The sequence below is a fragment of the Zophobas morio genome, unplaced genomic scaffold (assembly GCF_036711695.1).
Source record: "Zophobas morio isolate AGI-343-1 ecotype UQ-CSIRO unplaced genomic scaffold, CSIRO_AGI_Zmor_V1 ptg000044l, whole genome shotgun sequence".
Taxonomy (NCBI): Eukaryota; Metazoa; Arthropoda; class Insecta; order Coleoptera; family Tenebrionidae; genus Zophobas; species Zophobas morio.
Window position 1 is genome coordinate 6,976,454 of NW_026972149.1, and position 22,745 is coordinate 6,999,198.

Below are 22,745 nucleotides of genomic sequence, written 5' to 3' on the forward strand. Positions count from 1 at the left end.
TCCTGTCTTTAGGTCGCTTTATTCACAAAATTACGCAACCCCAGCAAAGAAAGTGAAACAAAATTCATATTTCGCAATATGGATTTTTAAGATCGGCAGCCGGTAAATTTGAAAGCAGGAAGCACACTTTCTTCGCGTGTACTTTAGATTATTTTTTCTAAATATCAGGCGATCCATTGCGCGATTTTGGATATTTAAAACTCCACCCACGGCTTCTCGACATCCATCTCACGGAACAAAAACAAATTGAAGATTCCCCGAACATAACCTCAAACGTCAAAATTAAGGACGAGGTGACGTCAGGCGCACGTGGTGATTGAGCCGGGCTGATAAAGCCGGCTTAAGTTAAGTCAGTCACCGAAACTTGGGTAATTTTTGGAAATTTTATGTGAAAACGACTTACCTGGTTGTGATGATGACTTGCTAATAGTTTTTGGAAACACGATGTAATAATCACTTCCGCATGTTTTCAAAATTGGCTGTTTTATTAATAGGGATGTGATGAATGAAAATAAACGCGACAGAGTTTTTTGGAATAAAGCCACAATGTGACTGACTGATCCACCGTCGACGGTTTTTGAAATTGGTGAAGGTTTTAAATACTGATGCAACTTTGAACTTCGGGAAGCGGTAGATACTAAGCGACGGCCCACGGATTTTATTTGGTGTTGTGTACACGACGCCATCTTTGCAAAAAGTGTCTAAAGTATAGACTGTTCGCTGTAGTGTGTTTACGGCTACGCGAAATAGATGGCACTGTTGGAAGCGTTCGTTAGAAAAATATTTCCAGTTAACATTTCTGATACTAGAGGTAGCCACTTTTCAAAATATACTTTCTTTGAAATGTTTAAAAACAAACGATATTGTTATCACAAAATAATGTCATATTTGGTCATACTTATCAAATAGACCATAGACAAAACTGATTATGGCACACATTTCACTAAAAAAAAAAAACAACTCAGCAGAAAGACTATTGTCGTTGCTTAAGTCTATAATTAGACAAAACAAGTAGACACTCCCTTAATTGCGAACACAAGAGTATTATAAGCAAACGTAAAACTTTAAGAACGCATTTCTTCAGAAAAACTATTATTGATCTGGTTGCCAACTTTTAATAAATTTCGTTAACATTGTGTTTTAATTATTTAATTATCATTTGGCAAAAGGGCACATAATCTTTGGATCATTGATCATTCACACGCTAAATGTGCATAATTTATTTTTATTTAAAAATTTGTATATCGGTTATCAGTTCTTTATTTATAGTTAAAACATTCTTTATGACGCTATAACCTACGTAGAGCCATATATTATTATCAAACTGGCACATTAATCAATAAATTAACAACTGACGCTATAGTACCGTCACGTTCTTTCAAACTGTGTGTTTTTGAAATTTTAATTAAGTACTTTAAATAAATAACGACATTTACGTATCTTTCGACGGTTTTACTATACCTTAAATTTTAATTATAGTGTGATTATACATATTGTGGTTACAACTTCAGACAGTATAAATGATTATTTAACATTAATAATAAATCATCTAAAATGAAATTATATTAAACTTATTTTATTTAATTTAAAGTTAAATTCTTCTGTTAGTCGTCCACTTGAACAACTGACAAATAATGACATTTTAATGTAAAATGGTACTGTACCAACTCACAAAAAGCTACTAAATTTCCCTGAAAATTAAACACTGAAATAAATCACTATTGTTGTTTAAATCGAGCAAAATTATTCCTTTAGATTTCAGGGTATGTAACCAGTAAAACATACCTTATGAAATTGGCGAATTCGTATATGCCCAAAAGAGCGATATAGTGTTTTAAAATACAGTTTAAAGTTAAATTAATTTAATAAAAACGAGCTCTAGCATGTCAGAATATGTATTACTAAAACGACTACCAACTGCGAAGTTATTTTTAATGTGTATCATTTTTTGCTTTAATAAAATTGAAGAGATTCACGGAAACGTTTCTAGAAATGCCTTACTCATTTAACTTTAAAACAAACATGCATAAACATGTGGTTTCAATAAGATAGCTCTCCACCGCACCGTCTTACAAATCAAAGGGAAAGGGATCCAAAAATCCTCAGCTACCCAGAAGTCCTTGCCCTGTCCTGCACTTGGTTGAAAAATTATTAACATGGAATTAACTTATCTGAAATGAAAGTATTTCTTTGAACAACTATTAAAGTGGCGCAAAATTCAAAAATAAACCTCTTGATTCTGACAATTTAGCAGTCTTAATCAATTCGATTCGAATTTTGCAAGATTTGAGGAGAAAACATCTGCATCTAGAAAAATGCAATCTCGTGAATAAATCTTTTCTGATACCAGGACTTTGCCTTCTGCTGTGTTTTGCTTTTTGGTCAACCTTTGGCAAGTTGAATGTAGCAATTTATTTACTTCTGGACTCGAGTCTATTTGACCACGTGTAAACAAAGTGACCACCATCGTCAATGCATTTCTTTTGACTTATAAATTCCAGATATTAATTAGTTTATACTAGATTCAGACGGAATTGTATATACTGATAAGGACTTGTTGTTAAGTAAATAATTAATGGGTTATGGTCAAAAACTGATATGTATATATACATACGTGTATTTTTGTAAATTAGGGAATATTTTTGGCATATCTGTGGTCGCATGTTCTGGAATTTGGGTGATAAGTTTAATCAGATACTACAAGAGAATAACGGGTGGCAATACGCAAAAATGTCTGTTATTATTATTAGAATTAGTTTCGATTAAATCAATACCGTTGTCATGCGAGTGTGTAACTTATCAAAAAAACATATTTTTATAAATCCTATTGTGATTATTTTGCTTCACAAAATATAAATCACAATGTGCGTAATACAAAAGAGCTTTATCGCCGTCATTACAAATCCATATGCTTTTAAAATAGCGTAATACATTTACAGCTTTTGTTGGTTCGATTTATTGTTCTATTTTTATCAGAAATGAAACATTTGTAGCATTATCTTAAAAAATTAAACTCTAGTAAAAGTGTAAAAATATAGAAAAACCTATGCAGTTAAGTGTGAAAGAATACGTTGTTAAAGTTACGTCCATTGTTCAAAACAATTCATTAAAGTAAAATAAACCACTAGTTAACTGTAATTTGTTTGCAAAATTTATAAAAAAAAGTAATTGTATTTAAAATTTTGATTTTTGTACTTCATTAATGTGTGCGCTGATTGAGCACTAGGTACGATTTATAACTATTGTTTCATTTATTTAGTAATGTATAAATAAACACGTTTCCCAATAACATGTTTTCTGTTGTATGAACTGGACTCACGTTTTATTTTAGTTGCATATCCTTTTAAATCTTATCTTATTTAAACATTACGCACGAGTCTTGAAAACCATTGTTTAAAATTTTAGATAATTTTTGATCTCTATCTTGTCAAACTAACAAACGATAACCGATATGTTTAATTTGTCCAAAAATTTTATCTCGTTTTCAATTTTTGTCAAAAATCTTTGTAAATATTTACACACTTAAGGAAGCATGCAACTCGAAATTTTTTATTTTGTTTGTCAAATACAAATAATAAGTAGTATAATAAAAAATTATTGTGTTGATAGCCTACTCTAAACCAATGGGTTCAAGTAACATTCAATTTTGATCTAAACCGGTTGCACATCAACAAAATTCACCTAACAGTTTTATGAAATTCACACGTGTTACTACTTACTAATAAAGGTCTCACGCCTTTCGCAAATCGAAGTATATATTCCCATAAAAATGCGTTATTATAGTCATGATTGTGCGAAAATGAGATAATTTTAACCTTGTTAAAGGTCACACTGTGCACATAGACGTCCGCCATGGAAATTCGTCCAAAATTTCCGATTCCATGAACCCGAATTTCCTTCCCTCAAGCCAAACCATCAAATTTTCACCCCAATATATCAATGTTAATTACGCAAATGTACAAATAAAATAAGGAAGTTGCCAATTAAAAATGTGCTATAATCAGGAAATCTCATTTATTGTGGCATTGAATTATGAGAAATTGGTAGCATAGTCAAGGCCTACTTTGAATCAAAATAATTTGCAGAAATAGTAATTTTGATATATTGTTGGTATTGTTTTTAATGAATTTTGAAAATTCATGTGTGTGTATTGTTTGTGCCTGTCAAAATTTATCACAACGTTATTAAAACCGTTATTTATGTTGTGTGGTGCTTTCATTAAGCATAATTTCAAGGAAATATTTGTTTATAATTTAGTGTTTATCGTTTTAACAAGTACCTGTTTTAATATAATATACAGTCCTAGTTTTGCACAAAACAAACAAAATCGATCATATTATCAGTAAACAAATTTTGCACTAATGTGAAGTTTGTTACGTTATTACTGTGGAACATTCTAAGGTCACGTAGTGCCTTTTTCATTACAATGGTTGTTACCAAGCATCAAAAGTGACTTCCTTTTTTTAGTTGTTGTGGGCAGAATCTAGAATATTAAGGTGTATCTAAATATTATATATAATTTTATTTGTTTGTTTCATCAAGTATTTGCAGCGATAAGGAAGTGGGTGGGGACTTTTTTGTCAATATCTCCGGGCTATTTTTTTCCCCTTTAATCAGATATGATTAAAAGACATTAAAAACTTCTCAGTAACAATAATCATTAAAACAATTATGCATTACCATATTAATAGTTTGTGATTGGTCTTCATCATTGTTAATTTGTTTGTCGTGATACATCTAATGTAGAATGCACGAAACCACTTTTTTGTATTTTATTGTTCTCATTTTTCAAACCGTTTTATCATTGTCATATTTATAGCATTAGCTTGCAGATTTATTGAATAAGGAACCTTCAAACGATTATTCTTGACGTTGTTTTCACTGTAAATCACTAATTTACTAGGATATGATTCTTAATTTTTTTATTTTGTTCGGTTTACGAGCACTAAATTACCACTTTAATAGTAAATAGCTTCTTAACAAGTATTACGAAGCACGTTTGTGGTAAATATGACATTTAAGTTCTGTGGTTACGATTTTTGTTACATGTGGTTACACGAGAGATGTGTATTTTTTAAATAGTTTACAACCAAGTTTCATATTTTCATTAACATAATAAATCCAAACTCATCATCCTTACTTAAATAAATTTTAAACTCTTAGGAAGCTCTAAAAAACAAATTATTTTAAAACCTGCGACCAGTCATGAAAACTTTTTAATGATGATTAAAATTTTCTGTGAAGCTTGACAAAATTCTTACATTTATTTAAACGAGGCTACTTTATCTAAATTCACCAAAACACTGTGCAACAATATTTACGTTTGAAGATGACAAATGGCGTAAATTCTCTAAACGACAATCAGTTATTTCCTGGTACTGATAAAAAACTGTGCTGCGGTTATTCACAGAATATCGACAATAATTCCAGAAACTTGGGTAAAAAAATTGTTTATCGTGTGTTCAGTATTTTTAGAATTTATTTATAACGATTTATACGCATGATTTGCTTTTATTAATTTTAACTTCACTACATCATTTGAATAGTAAATCAATAATGCATGATCACTGGCACAATCATTATCATAATATTAAGTTTTATGTTACACCACGTAACAACCAAATATGTGATTCTTACGAAACACATCAAGAAATTGCATTTGACAGTTGTAATAAAGGCTATTATAACTTTCTCGTATTAGTTAAACTGCACCCAATGTCCCGTGGGCAATTTTTGGCATCGTCACCAAGTCAGAAATTCCGTAAGGGTCGACTTTGGGCCCTCTGTTTTCGCTTGTTTGAGTAATTACTTGTACGCTACTAATGCAACTGAAGTATAGTATCATTAAAAAAACAGAAAACATCTGGTAAATCCATACAGGATCCAGAAATCGGTGCAAAAGTCAAGTAATTTATGCGGATTTTGTGTGTGGGATGATGTAACATCTCCACGCGTCCGGCTGGAGATAACGGTAGCACCTTTCAGTCTGGTGCTGTGGGCTCAAAATGCGTCAAAAATTATCACAGTTGTTATTATTTTTGTTAAGAAAAGCATGTCTTCGATATCTTTGGACTTTTATTGACCCCGGTCATGGTGAATCAGTAACATTCGAACATAACGTGATCCGGAACTCGGAAACTAAAGTCACCATGGACAAGGCCCGCGAAAGTTTGGGAAACATGCGAGGGTCGCACTTACGTCTCATCGTCGCGTAATTTCTACCAGCTGACATAATAAGGTCGTTTTTGCGTCAGAAAGAATAGCATTCAGGAAATGTTGTTATCATGAAAAGATCAAGATAAGCGGGTTCTCTAACCAGAACCTGCAGAATTGTTAATATTGAAACGCGTGGTCGGGCAAAAATTTTGCCCGACGATACTGTGTTGCGACAGTTAGCTTTTACTGAAGTTTGTACTGGATTCATCTTATTGTCACATGGTTTCTGTATTTATATGCATATCTAACAAGTCCATGGACTCGATCCACGAATTGTCAACATAACCTTCCTGCGTTTCAAACCTACTAAACAAAGGACTGAGATGCGCAACAAAACAATGATAACTTCTTGGAATCGTAGCTGCAAAGGCGGCATTACTACAAAGACCGTTTTATCGTGTTGTTTTCCTTGTTATTTTTTAGGTCTCTAGACTACACGAACACATGTTTTGTGCTAATTTCCTAATTTATACAAAATTGCGATTATTTTAGTAGTACCTTAAAATTATTATCACTGTTTTGCAAGTAATATTATTTTTATCACGATATAACTTTGGACAGTTAAACTAGATTTACTACCAAAGTGTGCAAATTCTACATGATGGTCTGAGTCACGATTATATATTTTTTTTCCTCGAAATTCAAACCGATTATTAATATTTGACACTGGAAGCTATCATTCTGATGGTCTCTTAAGCTAGATAAACTAGAAATAGTTGTAAAATTTCAGTGTCGCATTTATCATGTGATGACGAAGCCTAATTTATTGACCTACCTAACATATCATTAAAATTTTCAAGTGGGAAATCGATTCAAGGTGAAAATCACGTACTTTGATTATTATTATCTAGTTCTACTTGGAAAATTTCGAAAAATAAAAATTCTTCTGGATTTATGACTCCAATTTATCTTGCTGTCATTCTTCTCATTTCTCCAGTAGTTTTTCCTGTTAATTCTTCACTTCTGAACTATTTTATTCTGTCTCCCTTTTCCTTCCCTTTATATTTTTTATCATAGTTCTTGTCAATTCTTATCCTTCTTGGCTCTTATTTTTCCCTCTACTCTAGAATTTATTATTACCTAGGTATCTAATCTGTGCATTTCATCCAAACCATAATGATAACCTGATAACTTCTTGGTATCATAACGCTAAAGCCGGCATTATCTATAAAGACCGTTTTATCGTGTTCTTTTTCTTGTTATTTTTTTAATTTCTGTGCTAATCTCCTACATTTATGCAAAATTGTGGTTATGTCATTACCCTTAAGTTGTGTCAAACTATTCCTTAGTCACTCTTTTACAATTTACAAGTAAAATTACTTTTATCAAGTTATGATAACTTTGGGCAGTAAAAGTAAATTTATTATGACAGTGCACAAATAATAATAGATGATAAATTTTCCTCGAGACCTAAACACATTATATTAATATTGGACATAGGAAGTTATCATTCTGATGGTCTCTTAAACCAGTTGAACTAGAAATAAGCGTAAAATTTCAGTGTCACATCATCATGTGATGGTGACTAACTAATTTCTGACCCACCTAACGCATCATTAAAATTTTCAAGTGTAAGATCGACACAAGGTAAAGATCGCGTACTTTGAATATGTAGTTCTAAAAACTTTTGTCATTTTACCAGGTTAATTGTCATTTGCCTGTATTGTTATGTAAGGGAAGCTACTATGTGTCTAAGTACACAAGGTCACAGACTTACAAAACCGAAGACAACGCAGCCGATGTTGACCCTTAATCATACCATGTGACGTAATAAAATTAATACCGTATTTATGACACCTTGTATTCGTATTTCAACGAACTTGCCGTTATTTGTAGTAAGTGTTGTGTACACTTTACACGATGTGCAATTATGACCTTATATTTGCTTTTGTTTGCTGTGGTTTAGATTACTTATTGCAGTCTCAAAGGAAAGCGCTATCGTGTTTTTCATTCAAACCAGACGAGAATCGTGTGAATCAGCAGCTTCGTTGTATCGCAAATCGGTCTAGAATGATCGTCGAATTTTCTGAAGTCGTAAAGTTCATTTTCGACTTTCTTTGAAATATTGTTATAAACACAATAAACTTAGCATCATTATAGGTAATGAAAACTTTTACGTAGAGTTGAATGTCTGCCAAAAATCCGACCTGGAAAATTTCGGTTGCTTAACCTGAGTTTTTGGCTTTGGTTGTTACCGCACGTGGTTGATATTCATTATTGCAAAAGAGCTAGAATTGAGGACCAAAATTAGACAAAAATTAATTGTTTGTTGATGATTTTGTTAGTTTTTGCATTCGAAAACGGGTATAGAGTTAATTTAGCTTTCTAAAGAACAATATTTTATCTCCGCCTGTACCTACCTCAAGTAATTAATGTTGATTACATATTCAACATAAACAACTTAATAAATTTCGAGTACAAGGTTACATGAAAAATGCATTTACCACTAGTAGTTGCATTATATGCGACAGCATAGGTCTATCCAATCAAGACGTCTGAAAATAATCAGATTGCTTAAACACGGTGCTAAAATCTGACTTATTAAAATTATAAAAAGTCAGCAAAATTAGTAGATGTTTTGTTTAAGTAAAAATTAGTTATGTAAGCAATACGTTTTTCTAGTTCTTGAAACATAGAGTCAGTCCGATACATGATACATGATGGAATATCTTTTTGTAATAGTCGTTCAGTAGTCGTACTGACTATAAATAACTTTTGACACAATGAGATAACAAAACTTTTGAAAAAAAAAATCTGTATGTTTATCAACAAAACTGACCACACACAAGGAAACAGAGAGTTCACTACTAGGTATTGTAATACATATTGTAATCACAGTTTAGTAGTAAACATATTCATGTGATCTGACCACAAGTGTTGCTTACAGTTGACAAGTACAATGACATGATTCTACTCTTCTGAAAATAGTGGTATACCAGAGAATCTACATGATCTAAGTAGATTACTTATATCATGTAAATTTGGTGATCCATTTTTATTGTTGAAGTAGAATGCTTCTATGTAGTACCAAGGTGCGTTGGTCTTCTTTCTTCACGAACTTTTCTTAATCTAGAACTCCAAGCTTTCAATCCAGACTAAGCAAAAACGAAGCATATAAGCAAACAAATTTTCTGAAAACTGTCATTACTAAGCTTAATGCTTGATTTTTTGTGTGTTTAATAGCCCTGCTTTTTGCGTTAACGAAAGATCTCCAGCATCTAGCTGACTGACCTTAAAATGAGGTCCATAAGGTGAATGGCCTTTATGAAAGTTAAAAAAGGAGTATTTTAAGTTCGCGTGTAACATACTTTTTCAACATATGATATCCCAGATAAAGTTTAAGGTCTTCGATATAATCAATAAGTAATCCATATTATGTGTCATTTATCCATGTGGCGTCTATCTATTGACGTATCACGCGTAATATTAACACAGCAAATTTTTTTTCATGTTTACTTTTATGTCATATTCAAGTACTTATATGCAATATAATACAAATAATCCAGTACTGCAATTTTTGTATGACTTCCAAAAATATCTATGCACCGGAAACAATATATCAAATAAATTTCAAATCATGTAGTTTATTGCTAGAGTACTACGTTTCTAAAAAACAAATTGTACACACTTACGGAAAATAACGTATCGATTCATAGTTAGCAAAAATGCTGATATCATAGTGCAAATTTGAGAATACCTTATGCACACTCAGATATTATTCAAAATTTGATGTTAATACAAATCTAATCTCATTCATGATCAAAGCGATTCCTGCTTGGACCGAATTATGAACTTTAAAATCCGGAAATTGTGGTCAGTCGTTGTCAGTGTTTTAAATCGCTAGTAAGTCAACAACAGGGTATAAACACTACTAGTTTTACAGTTTCAAGGTTTGATATAACATAACTGTTTTAATTAATAGAGTAAACATGTCAAACTTCATCACGGCAGATAGAAATATTGCACGTCTGTAACGTAACGTGTTGTAACGTGACGTGGTGTATGACTAATAATGAGAACATAACCTATAAGACAAAACGGTGTTAATTAAGATGTGAGTGTTAACATTTTACAATGACACCTTACAGTGTTACTTTAATTACAACACATTTTTCTATGATGCGTATGACTGGTATGCTGCATACCCTTTTAGTAACAAGAGACGAAATGACTGCGCAATGTTCTCAACAAATCCTGTTAACATTAGCGCGTCTGATAGTGCTAATAATAAACTATTGTAAAAACCAATAGAAACGTCTTTACTTTTCCAATCTACCATTTTTCATGTCTACACGTATTAAGACAAAAACCTGCACTATAGAACTGGTATTATAAATAATCTTACGTAAATTCTATGCTAATTTGTAATTGAGAGTAATTTCGAATGGAAACTTTTAAGGTCATCTGCTATTTTTGTTCTGCAATATTGGCAGTTTTTACTGAAGGTGAGTTGACCGCTAGCTCATTGGTTCAAATTTACCCCCACCACGACGGGCCCATACGTGCACAATCGAAATGATGTCATTAAGATGATTATCATATCGTGATATGCATGCATTTACTCCCTTAAGATCGTAACAACAAACCAGAACGCGTCAATGAGTAATTTTCCACTAAGGTTATTGGAACAAAGAACGAACGACACGTACAAAGAGAGATAGAAAAAGACAAAACGTGCACAATTATAAAGTGATGTCCCTTTCGAAGAGAATGGAAACATTTGATTTTAGTTTAATTATTTTATTCGTGACATCCACATACCCGCCACTGGCTGTATCAACAATTTATCTTTAGATACTTTCACCGAGCACAAAATTAACTAGAGGTTGAACTTCCCTTCATGCAAAAATATTGTTATTGTTATTTATGGTACAAAAAGATTAATTTCAATTTTAATAAACTGCCAACACTGCTTTGTTAAGCAATTGCTATCGAGTCTATTGTTTCGAAAAACTCTTAAATTTAATCTAATAATTAAACGGAAGTAGGCACGTATTGCACGTATACACTGTTTTTTAGCGGTATTGAAAGTAGCAAGACCTTAAGGTGACTTAAAAATTTTATTACTACTTTGTATTACACAAGACCTAGGAAATTTTGCAAATGTTTTAACAGATGAGTGTGGGTTACATGTTTGTGAACATATGTCAAAAGATCCGACTTGTTCTGTCTTTGTCATTCTATGAGACCAACAGTTCAAAAGTGTTTAGATCCCTAGATTTTGTATTTTATAGATTAAAAAAATTCCGTTGTCACTATTGTTCCAAAATTGTGACATGACCTTGAGTTAGAAATTTTGCAATAAATAAAGTGGTACCAAGCAGGACCTACTTTGCAATTAATTGTTAACAAAGTGCCATTTCAGCGTAAGATATTTAATACATGTGGTTTCGCAATAATTAACTGGGTAATCGATTTTTTCCTGTATTAAACTGTGTACAATATGTTATTAGTCGATACTTTATTGCAATATAAATGTTATTGTATGAAATAATAATAATAATTTAGTGGAGATATAGAGGTTTCAAATCTGTTAATATCGTGTAAGCTTAATACAGTGCCAAGGTGAAGAAACGTGGGAGCTGTAAAAATTGCTTCAACTTCTTGGCAGACTGTCAAAATGTCAAAATATGTTGCTGTTGTTTTCGGCTAAAGTGGCATAACAATCAGTTTTTTGAAGGTTATTGTAATTTAGAAGTGATAAATTTGAATACCCAGAGAGAGACAAAACGTCGGAGAAACGAAGACAGAAGAGACAAAGATAGACAGAGCTGTTTTTCTGATTAAAAAATAATTCAGACTAATTGATGTGTTACCGTTTCTTTACAATTTACGCTTTTGGTAGTAATTATATTTTACTACTTCAATGTTAAATAAATTAGCAATTAAAATAAATTCTAATAACTCTTATTAAATTTATTGTTCATTGTAAGTCATATAACTACACCATTAATATCCAAAATAATACATATTTTCCTGACGATAAGATGGCGATTTTCCGTAATTGAAAGTAGTAATCAACAACGTTACATAGAACGTTACCATGCCTACTATTTTAATGGCAGTGTAAAACTTGTAGCCAAGCTCAAGGACGTGTAGGTGTATAGTATTTAACATGTAAAATTTGTTCACTTAAAAATTTTTGTAATTGCAACTTATGCAATTTTTGGCGTCTAAAGGTTTGGTATGACTATCACATCTGACAATTTTTAAAAATGACATTTGCTACAGTAATAAAGTAAATACATATAAACTGAGGTGTATGATAACAAACACGCCCCTCCAAGTAGTAAATAATTCAAAATGATGCAACAACCGTCAATAGACAGTCATGTTTTTAATTTCGAAGTCATAATTAAAATACCATAGACTATTTGAAATATTCAATAGGCAACTACCACAGTTAATTATAAAAGTCCAAAACTGACTTATCCAGCTGATAATAAAGACATAAAATTGTATAATTCATTTAAGTATTTACATTTGAACGTTCTAAAAATAGTCTTGGAGTGTTAGCAAAAACAACTAAAACTCGCTCTTCATATAGATCTTGTTAAAAATAGATCAATATTTAAATTTAGCTTTGTTTTATTTTTGACTATTGTATGTACCACATCTCTCGAATTATAGTTATGTCAACACCGACTTCAAGTTTCAAGTACTAGTCAACGTTCAAGATGGAAACGCCGTATCCGAAATCCGAAGTTCAGGTTCAGGTCAGGTTATTCGTAAACCTAGGGGGCTCGTCTTGATGACGTCAAAGCGATATCCGGTTGAGCACATTCTGATTGACATGATGATTCGGCTATTGTTCGCAAATGATTTTTTCTGATGAAATACTCATGCAATGGAAAAATAAAAAAATAGAGATCAGTCCAAGGTTAGAGGCTCGTCATGACGATTAAGAGGGGGGGGGGGCGATCGTCTGACATTTCTGCGAAGAGTTTTTCGGGAAATTCTCTAAATAAATCCCCGTTCCATACTTTTTTGTCGCGTCATGGTAATTAGTCTGAAAAAACAGTCCAAAGTCCGAGGTTCAGGTGGGCTCGTCTGTGACGTCAGAACACACCCATCCTGTCACAACCTATTGCAACCAGCCGTTGGTCCGTCAGTAGCGCCGCTACGTGGGCACAGGGGGAAGGGAATCGTTATGTAACAAAAACCACAGTAAACAGATGCAAAACACTGAAATGAAAGATTGATTATTGAGACGAAAAAAACTGATTGCTTGAATTCTGTACAACTAAGACCATTATTCTGTTTTGATCTTTGATCTGTGAATAACGCAAAGTCACCTCAAATAAATGCAGAAAAAAAGAGTGTTTTAATGGAGTTACACGTTTCCTGTTTTGATTCAAAAATGCAAAGGTTACGCCACAAAAAAGAACATTTCGCGCACTTAAAATTCAAGCACCAAGCAAACGCAAAACGGGTTATTGATAATTTCGACCAGCTGATAAAAGCAATTTTTGCTTTTACGCAGTTTATTTTTTTTTTTTTATCTTTCACCGTTTTATGATAGGACAAAAATATGTGGTGCGCATACCAGCAATCATTTTGTAAAGTATAGGGAATTATGATGTAGAGGAGCGGGAAAACACCCTGATATGGACTTGGGGAAGGTACAATGGGCCCAAAGGCGAGGCCTAAGTGCCGGCTGGCTACGGTCAGCCCCCATAAATTAAGAATCCAGAATCCAGAATCCAGGGAATTATGATTACGGAATTTTTATTTTTAGAGATCAATGATTTCTCTAAACCAGGATGCTATTAGTTCATAATTCCAGAATGTGTTTTTTTTCCAGTCTTTAGCACGTCGCTGTACATTGCACAAAGCTATTTTTAATGGTAAGTCGGAATAATTTGACAATGTAGTCGTTTATTTATTCAATTGTTCTATATGACATTGGCATATTTTTACATATTTGGCGACTTAATGCAGTAACGTCATAGGTACTAGTTGAAATGGTCGATAAAGCAAAATCGTTGTTTAATATTTCAAGTCGCTGCTTCCACAAATTTTACCATTGAGGTTAATTACATAATAGGAAACACTATGATTTTCGAAAATTATTATTTATAAACGCTTACCAAAAATTAATTATTCAACTGTTAACATAAAAGTAATGATTAGTTAAAAACTACTGTCATTAAGTCACGTAAAACGTCATTAGAAAAAGAGCTAGGACACAAGCTGGGACTCCACAAGGGTGTAAGCTTGGCCCTTTGTATTCTTTCTATGCACAAATGATCTACTAATATTAGTAAGTAATGACTGGGCTGTTAATCCGTGCAAGACGAAAAGTGTTAACTTACATCATACATCTTTTTGGAAAATGAATGTATAAAGTCAAACTAAGCCTATATGAAAGCAGAATAGCGCTTGATTAGCTAGTTTTTGAAGACAGAAAAACCATGACTACACCTTTATACAGTGAAATCAATCAGTTTAGAAACGAAAAACTATTACAGTCCAAGTCGAAAATCTCAGGACCCTAAGGAAGTTACAACTTTAAAGTAAATAAAGCCTTTAAAAACATTAATAATATACTAGAGTTCCTGCGGAAAGATTGACCCCACTGTCGGCACATAAACAAATCTCAAAATCACTTATACTTTGGTCGAGATTTCGCAAGATTACAAGAATCTGAGATAAAGATAGAGTATAAAAGGTGATTTACTGCGTGTGATCTTCATTGTTTTATATAAACTAGTATACATCAGTGTTTAAGATATGCCACGAATTGAGTATAATCGACAAGTGAGTTTTAGTAACAAAATGGTATCCATGTTGAAGCAGTTATTAAGAAGAAACCAAGAATCGTAAGTATTATTTTTTTATTTGACTTAGTTATGGTAGTCCAATTGTTCTAAAATACATGGTTTACTTAATACTTAACAATTTAGTATAGAAAAATAAGCCTGTAGTCTAGAATTTGGACGACCAAAAATGTTTTCTGGTATAACCGGTTGTTTTATAAGGGTACATAAAAGTTGTTTTCTTATGCAATCTCCACCGCGGTTACACTATTTGTTGTAAATAACGTCAAACTCTTTTTGACGCATTTCGTCGGGTTAGAACGCCACTGGGGCGGTGAAATCGGCGGTTAGCGAACCGCCAGATGTATACCCAGAAATACGAAAACCAGCTCTTTCGCAACATTAGGCAGCTTAGGTCAAGTCTACTTAAGGAGGTGTGTCGTGACGTATCAGTTGCGTTACATTGCAAATTCGTGCAATTATCTCAATCTTGATACGAGCGACAAGGTTAAGGTGCAAAGGGTTTTGTAACGGATAAATTGTTACTTGACGTAAAATATTAATAGAGAGGCAATTGGCTTAAGTAAAACAGTAATTGGTAAAGTCACGGGACACTCGTTGTGAGTTGGCCTACGTGACGTGAACGGAGGCTTGTCCACAAGGCGCGTTCTGATTGGCTGAGCTGACACACCTCCGTTGAATTCCGCGATTAGTGACGTCGACGTCAGCACAAACGAATTGCATCAGAAAACAATTGTATCCGACTTCAAAAAGCGATTTCGCAACACCGCCATGTTATTACTGGCGAAAAAGCGCTTCTTTGAAAGGAAAACACCCTTTGTTGAGGCGACTTTCAGACATTCCAAAAAATTCTGACATTTGTAGAAGGTCGTTCGCTTTTTTTGCTAACCGCATTCTAGGGTTGGCCGGTAATGACTCGATTAATATGGTAAATCAGGATAAAACGACAAGTGGAACAGGTGGTAGGTACCACCTTACGCGATCGATATATGATGTAGTACAAGATAAAAATGCAATAGTTAAGATAAGATAAGAAGGACCCATTCAATGAATATATAAAGGTGTGGTAATATCTTTTCGTGCAAAGTGTACCTGCTTGTTGGGTAATTCAGGCCCAAATGAAAGATGATAATAGTAATAAAATCTTGCCTTTGTTTATATTAGAGTACGAGTGATTTTTCAATGAATGGTAATGTAAGTAATTAAAACTTTAATTTGATGCTGATCGCTCTAGGAAATTTTCCACCGTGTTATTGATGCAAATTTCACTTGACTTAAGATAGTTTAGAGTCTGATTAACTTAAAATCAAGTGTACAGATCGCAACAAAACCATCGACCAACTGGTGCAGCCATGGAAAATTCCACGAGCAATAATTCCAACTTTTCTATCACAATTATAATATTTATAATAAAAACATGTCCATTTGCAAAACAAATCAGGTTCAAGTAACTGAAGGTATGAAGGACAAAAACAAAGTCACAAAATTAAAAAAAAACCGTCCCAGATTGTATAATTAGTAAAATTTTAATAACTTCCACGTAGTTGTTTCTGCATTTTTGTTAAAACCAAAGTGGTGGGTGTTGAGTAGCAAATTTTTTTGTGAAATTGATTTAAGAAGGGAAAGACGTGTGTTCCAGCACGTGTGCAGCCTCAACCCTGCATCAGTATCTCTTGATTCACTCTCTCTTGTACGTGCTTTCGGTCAAATCTTGATTGGTAGATAATAAACCGAAGTGACGCGATTTCGACAAAATTATAGCCGCAATTAAACAGGAATAATAAAATTACTGGCGTAACGTAATTATTAATTGTTCGTGGATTTATAGTTTTTTTAAAAGTGCGATTGTGTGTTTGTTTTGGTTCGTAAAAGCGTTGTTTTTAAAAATTTTTGGTCAAATTCTCGAATAGTGAAAAAGTTAGGCCGCCGCTATCCATCCTTGTCTTGCCCCCACTTCCAGGTAATACTGTGTGTGTATATATATAATGTATTGATGTATTTATTGGATACGATGCACCATCAAGCGGCAAGTAAGCGCGTATACAAAAGAATTTCCAAAAGCATTTTTTCTCAAAACGTAAATAAAAAGTCTTCGAATAAAGTCGTCGCTTTTTGAAGTCGTGATAACAGTGTGAAAATGCCAAGCACCGCAAGCAGAAACTCAAGTGATTTTTATTCCAGAGTCATGGATAACCAGCCTTCCCCACACTTCTGGGACAAGATGCGAATAAAATGGGTAAGTCACGATTCATCTCGCTGTTTTAAATAATTTTTTGCCGCGTTCACGTAGCGGGGATTTCATACAATTAAACTGCACAAAAAGCCGTCAAACAACCTTATGATGAATTAAACCTTTAATGTTTTTGCATAATTTTTGTTCGGATCGCGTATAAAACCTCGGTGTTCGAACGTTTGAAAGTTTAAAAATCTTTCAAGTAGAGCGGTGTTAGTTCGTGCCTTGTGTTCTGGAATATTCTCTTTGACTCGAATTCGCGCGCTGGAGTACACCGTTCAAACTTTTTATCAACCTAAAAATAAGTTCACTCGCACTCTCCTTCACCCTGAAACTCTTAATTCTATTTAAACAATCCGCGCTATTTTCATCGTTTAAATTTATCGTTGACATTTGACAACCCGCGCGAAAATTTTTCGGAGGCCTTTATACCAATTTAATTGACAAAAATGCTCCAATCGAGAGAATAATCGACACCTTGTTAAAAAACAAAGGCGCGCTTAAACTTTATTGATAAAGTTACCAAGCGGCGTATTGTTCGAAATTCGAAATGGAATCGGTAAGTTAATTAAAACACCTTCGGGTTTATGTATTTACAAACAAAATATGCAATGTAAACAAATAATCATTTCGTAATGTGTAAACGTCTCAATCGTGTTTGATTGCGATATTTTGCAAATATTTTTTAAAAGCCCGCGGTAAAAGGATTTGTCTGATTAAAGTGAACGAGCTAAAATAACTCGAATTGTTTAACGAAAATGTTGCCTGCATTTCACTTGGTCCACTTAAAGTAATCGCGATTATTTTAGTGTAGGCAACCAGTAATACAATCAATGGAGATAATAGATGTGATAGCGACGGATTTTAAAACTCAGGTGAGCTAGACAACACTTTTTGCACAGTTGTAATTTAGATGCATATTCGCGATAAGTGGTGGTCATTTTTTCCAAAATGTACCCTCTGTGGAAAAAATATCGTAACCGGATATAAAATTGTGTTGCTTTATTTCTGCCACATACATGTTTTCGCATTCTTTTATCAAACGTTTATTTTCGGGTATCTCTTAGTAATTCTACATTGCACTCAATTAAAATAATATGCTAACGCACTACAGGATGTACATTTTCGGGATTTCAAATTACTTGCATCGCACCTCTGTCGCAACTTCATGATGACACTCTGTATGTTTGTCCACTGACGTCTTTGTTAACTCAGGACCGGTGCCAGTTATATTTTGAACCCCTTGCAATGCAGAAGTTTACCGTTTTCGGGCAAAACTTAACTTTGTTTTTTTGTTTCATTTCGGAAACAAAGGGTTTAGTCATCATGCAGTGTTGTTACGGCTTTTATGTTCTGATAATCGAGATTTGAACTTGATTCGGTTCTGTTGTTCATGCAATACAGAACCGGGTAGAATGACCACAGGTCATAGGTCGCGCCTTATCAAAAAAATGAAAATTTTATATATTTCTCTTTACAGAATGGTGGTCACCAGTTGCTTCCAACGACAGACAGTCCAACTATTTCCGCGTGTACGACTTCGACAAATTTGTCGGGTTTGGAATTCCAATCAAATAACACCATCAACAAATTCATGACGGGAACAAATTTAGAAGAAAAGTTTCAAAGGGGGATCCCTGAGATCGAACCCTTGCAACAACATACAAAAGTTGACATGAATGGAACCCCCGCACAACAACCCATGGAAAGCTCAGATGAGCAACTGTGTCCACCTGCCCCATCACCCAGAAGAAAACTGTTCTGTTGGCAACAAGTAAGTACTTCTTTATTACCTATTCGCACCTGAATTCCCAGCAGACAAAAGCACCGAGCCTGTGGGGATCGCGACCTAATTATCTTAAATTTGTTTTTCAATTATCATAAAAATTTTCTTTGCTCATTATAAAACTTTATTTAATGTGACGTCTTCGATGTAATTATGGCTTGAACTTAATAAATTAAATTGATAACGGATCAAAACAAATCATGCCACGCAGAACAAAATCTCTATTTTTAATGTCGAGTCGGAGGGGGTTATTGGGTTCTTATAAATACAAACACTGTCGATTACACATCACATAAGTGACTTTACTTCGTTGCAACGAAGTTTATTGCTGCATGATTAGTTCGTGTTTGTTCAGCCACAATGAAAGTTCTAATTCGTGCGGATACTCATGTCGCGTTCAGCATTCCCGAATCCGAACCTAAGGCCAAGTGCACCCTATCTCAAGTCTGAAGACAACACCCGCTTTTGAGGACTCTACTCACAGCATTTTCTTTTTCAGGTACTTACAGCCATCGCCGTCTCTTTGGTTTCTATGGTAGTCGGATACTGCTCAGGCTACACCTCACCAGCAGAAATCAGTTTGAAGATGGACTTAAAGATCTCAAACTTTCATGTAAGTTTCTTTTTTTTGCAAAACGTGGTATAAGGACCATAGTTGTCTTGAAATCTGTGATCCTTTTCACGAAATTGAAGCTTCTCCTTGGGAGTTTGAGTCGGGCTTGACTAACGTCCCTTTTGTTACAGTTCTCATGGATCTCGGGCTCTATGCCTTTAGCTGCTGTGTTTGGTGGCCTGATGGGAGGACCGCTGATCGAAAAATTGGGTCGAAAACGGACCATAATCGTCACCGACTTTCTATTCCTAATCGGCTGGATCCTTAACTACTCCAGCTCTTGGTCCCAAGAATTCCGCTTCTTGTACGTCAGCAGAGTAATCTCCGGTTGTGCAGTAGGCATTGCCTCGTTGACTCTTCCCGTTTATTTGGGAGAAACAATTCAACCCGAAGTCCGCGGTACTTTGGGACTTTTGCCAACGGCGTTCGGCAACATTGGAATTTTGATATGTTTCCTAATGGGTTTCTTCCTGAGATGGCACAACATCGCCTTAGTCGGTGGCGTCTTGGCCCTTCCGTTCTTGTGCCTCATGTGGATCATTCCAGAAACGCCTCGCTGGTACGTCTCCAAGCAAAAGATTCCCGAGGCCCGTAAAGCTTTGATGTGGTTGCGTGGAAACACCAACCAGGATGCCGTGGAGAAGGAATTCGAAGAGCTGCTGAAGTCGCAGAAAACTTCAGACGAAAAAAGTGAAACCCTACGCGACTTGTTTACGAAACCCAACATGAAGTCCTTGCTCATCGTACTGGGTCTGATGTTCTTCCAACAATTCAGCGGAATCAACGCGATTATATTTTACACAACACAGATATTTGAAGACACGGGTTCCAATATTCCTTCCTCTATCCAGACGATCATTGTGGGAGCCGTCAATTTCATTTCTACTTTCATAGCGACGATTCTGATCGACAAGTTGGGGAGGAAGATTCTTTTATATATTTCGAGTGTGGCTATGATTATTACGTTAGCAGTATTGGGGGTGTACTTCTACCTTCTGAAAGTTTCGAATTACGATGTCTCGACGTATGGATGGGTGCCTTTGGCGAGTTTTGTAGTCTACGTGTTGGGATTCTCATTTGGGTTTGGTCCTATACCGTGGCTGATGATGGGAGAAATCTTGCCTGCGAAAATTAGAGGACCTGCTGCTTCGGTTTCCACTTCCTTCAACTGGATTGGTACCTTCGTGGTGACCACAGCATTCCATTTAATCAAAGACATTATTGGCGCTTACGGTGTGTTCTGGTTGTTCTGTGGCATAACCATAATAGGATTAGTTTTCACGATCCTGTTCGTACCAGAAACAAAAGGACAGAGTTTAGAAGATATTGAAAGAAAATTAGCGGGTGTTAAAGTGCGAAGAATGAGTTCAATTGCGAACATGAAACCTTTGCCCTCTGGAGTGTAAATTGACTTTATAAGTCACCGTAGATCTGTTTTTTGTACATAGTCCTATTTATTGTTTAGTACCCATTTTTTTAAGTAATAAATTATTTATATTTTTACTTTTGGTTTTACTTTTCACGTGTACATTGACGTCAAGTGAAAAGATACAAAAAACTCAAAACAACTTTCTTAAGGTTACTTGCGAACGACCGATAGCCATAATCAGTGGTCTTACTCATTACTCCACATTCTTATTGGTCCAATTAACTTTATTGATGTTTAAACTAAAGAAACAACAACTTAAAAACTCAAGAAGTAGTCATTTAATGATCCAATAAAAAATCAGTAGTTATCGCTCTTGTTACATGATATTCTGTGTACACAATAATGTGTCACGTCTTAAAAAACAATGGACATTGGCTACAGGTGTTAGGACTAAATTGCAAGCCAAATTAAATGGCTAAATATATTGTTGTTAAGCAAAGTAGAGCCAACGCTATTTTTTTATGTCACGTTGTTCTAAATTCCTGATTAAAGAATCCAAGGAACACTACTTAGCAACTGAACATTACAGCAATCTCTTGTGGTTTTTTCTGAAAGTGATGAACTCTGATGGCAATCACGTCACTGCCCCAAACAAAACACGAGTCACTGGTTGTCATACGCATTCACAGCTTCTGATATCTGAAGACACTAGTTTACCACATGAACTTCGCGAATATCATTAGTCAATATTTTTTAAAAGAGGAACTAATTGACGTAAGCAACATACATAATTAAGAAATAAATTATCTTTATAAAATGTTACATCTGCCTTTTATTAATTATTATTACGATAAGCTGTATCAGAAATCAGTGTTAAAGTATCCCCGTTTATATCAATTAACCGCAATTAACCAATAATAACCCGGACATAATCCAATATCACTCTATATAAAAATTAATTCTGTGTGCGTTGATTGACCTACAGCAGCATATGAACAGCGACAGTGTAAACTAATATTTCACAGTTGTTACATAAGTTTGTTTGTGTTTGATAGTGATTTTGACATAGATTTGCTGCTGCAGTGTGTTGCAAAAATTAGATACATATTACTCCACGTGTAACATAGATAATTACAATTTTACTTTTTTCCATAGAACAAACGTTTAGCAACAATCGCAGCATCTAGTTATGGAACTCTACCATGAATATGTTGACGTTTCGTATGTCCAATTAAGTTGGAATAAAATTTAATTGGTCTGGTAAGGACAACAGACCATTAAAAAAACAAAATGTGTACTGCGATTATGGGTAAGTTCCTTGAAATAATTCCGGCGTCACTTGACTGGATTCCCTCATTAATTAAATGAATCGTTCCAGAAGGTGGCCTCTATTTAAACCCATACTTTCCTTCTAGATATTCGGTGATCGAGGTTTTTCTGGAGTACCCATCGCGTCTGCCGCCCGATTATGAGTCACCCATCGTCACCGTACATACTAGAAAGTCCTCGAGAAAACACATAGGCGTCGTACCGAGGCGGTGTATGAGTTTATTTTGTAACACTGCCTTCTGCTTGCAATGTTTCCCTTACTGTTCGTATATTATATAATGTATGATAACGCTTACACTAATAATCACATCCGATAAAGGTACCACATCACAAAAGTAGCTACAGTAACTTTCACCGCTTCGTAGAAAACTTCACAAACAATAAGTCTGCCATTATCCTCCTGTTTAACATTTAGGTGT

General features: G+C 34.4%; 1 protein-coding gene across 3 annotated transcripts; it reads left to right on the forward strand.

The window, feature by feature from the left end:
- Window positions 1–14,914: 14,914 nt before the first annotated feature.
- On the forward strand, window positions 14,915–21,131 carry LOC135141641 (facilitated trehalose transporter Tret1-like). 3 transcript variants are annotated; one of them, XM_064072917.1, is made up of 5 exons: window positions 14,915–15,038; window positions 17,178–17,232; window positions 18,710–19,003; window positions 19,515–19,628; window positions 19,760–21,131. In XM_064072917.1, the coding sequence occupies exons 1-5, from the start codon at window positions 14,950–14,952 to the stop codon at window positions 21,032–21,034; spliced, it is 1,827 nt and encodes a 608-aa protein (XP_063928987.1). In that variant the 5' UTR covers window positions 14,915–14,949; the 3' UTR covers window positions 21,035–21,131. The 3 variants fall into 3 exon arrangements, with proteins under 3 accessions (XP_063928987.1, XP_063928988.1, XP_063928989.1); XM_064072918.1 differs by lacking the exon at window positions 14,915–15,038 and adding an exon at window positions 16,168–16,190; XM_064072919.1 differs by lacking the exons at window positions 14,915–15,038; window positions 17,178–17,232; window positions 18,710–19,003 and adding an exon at window positions 19,093–19,459.
- Window positions 21,132–22,745: the final 1,614 nt, after the last annotated feature.

What these genes read in the sequence shown, in the direction of transcription:
- LOC135141641 (XM_064072917.1), top strand. Translation starts at nt 14,950, where the DNA reads ATGCCACGAATTGAGTATAATCGACAAGTGAGTTTTAGTAACAAAATG. An exon ending in TTAAGAAGAAACCAAGAATC is followed by an intron (nt 15,039 to 17,177) that starts GTAAGTATTATT and finishes TTTTTATTCCAG; the next exon opens with AGTCATGGATAACCAGCCTT. An exon ending in TAAAGATCTCAAACTTTCAT is followed by an intron (nt 19,629 to 19,759) that starts GTAAGTTTCTTT and finishes CTTTTGTTACAG; the next exon opens with TTCTCATGGATCTCGGGCTC.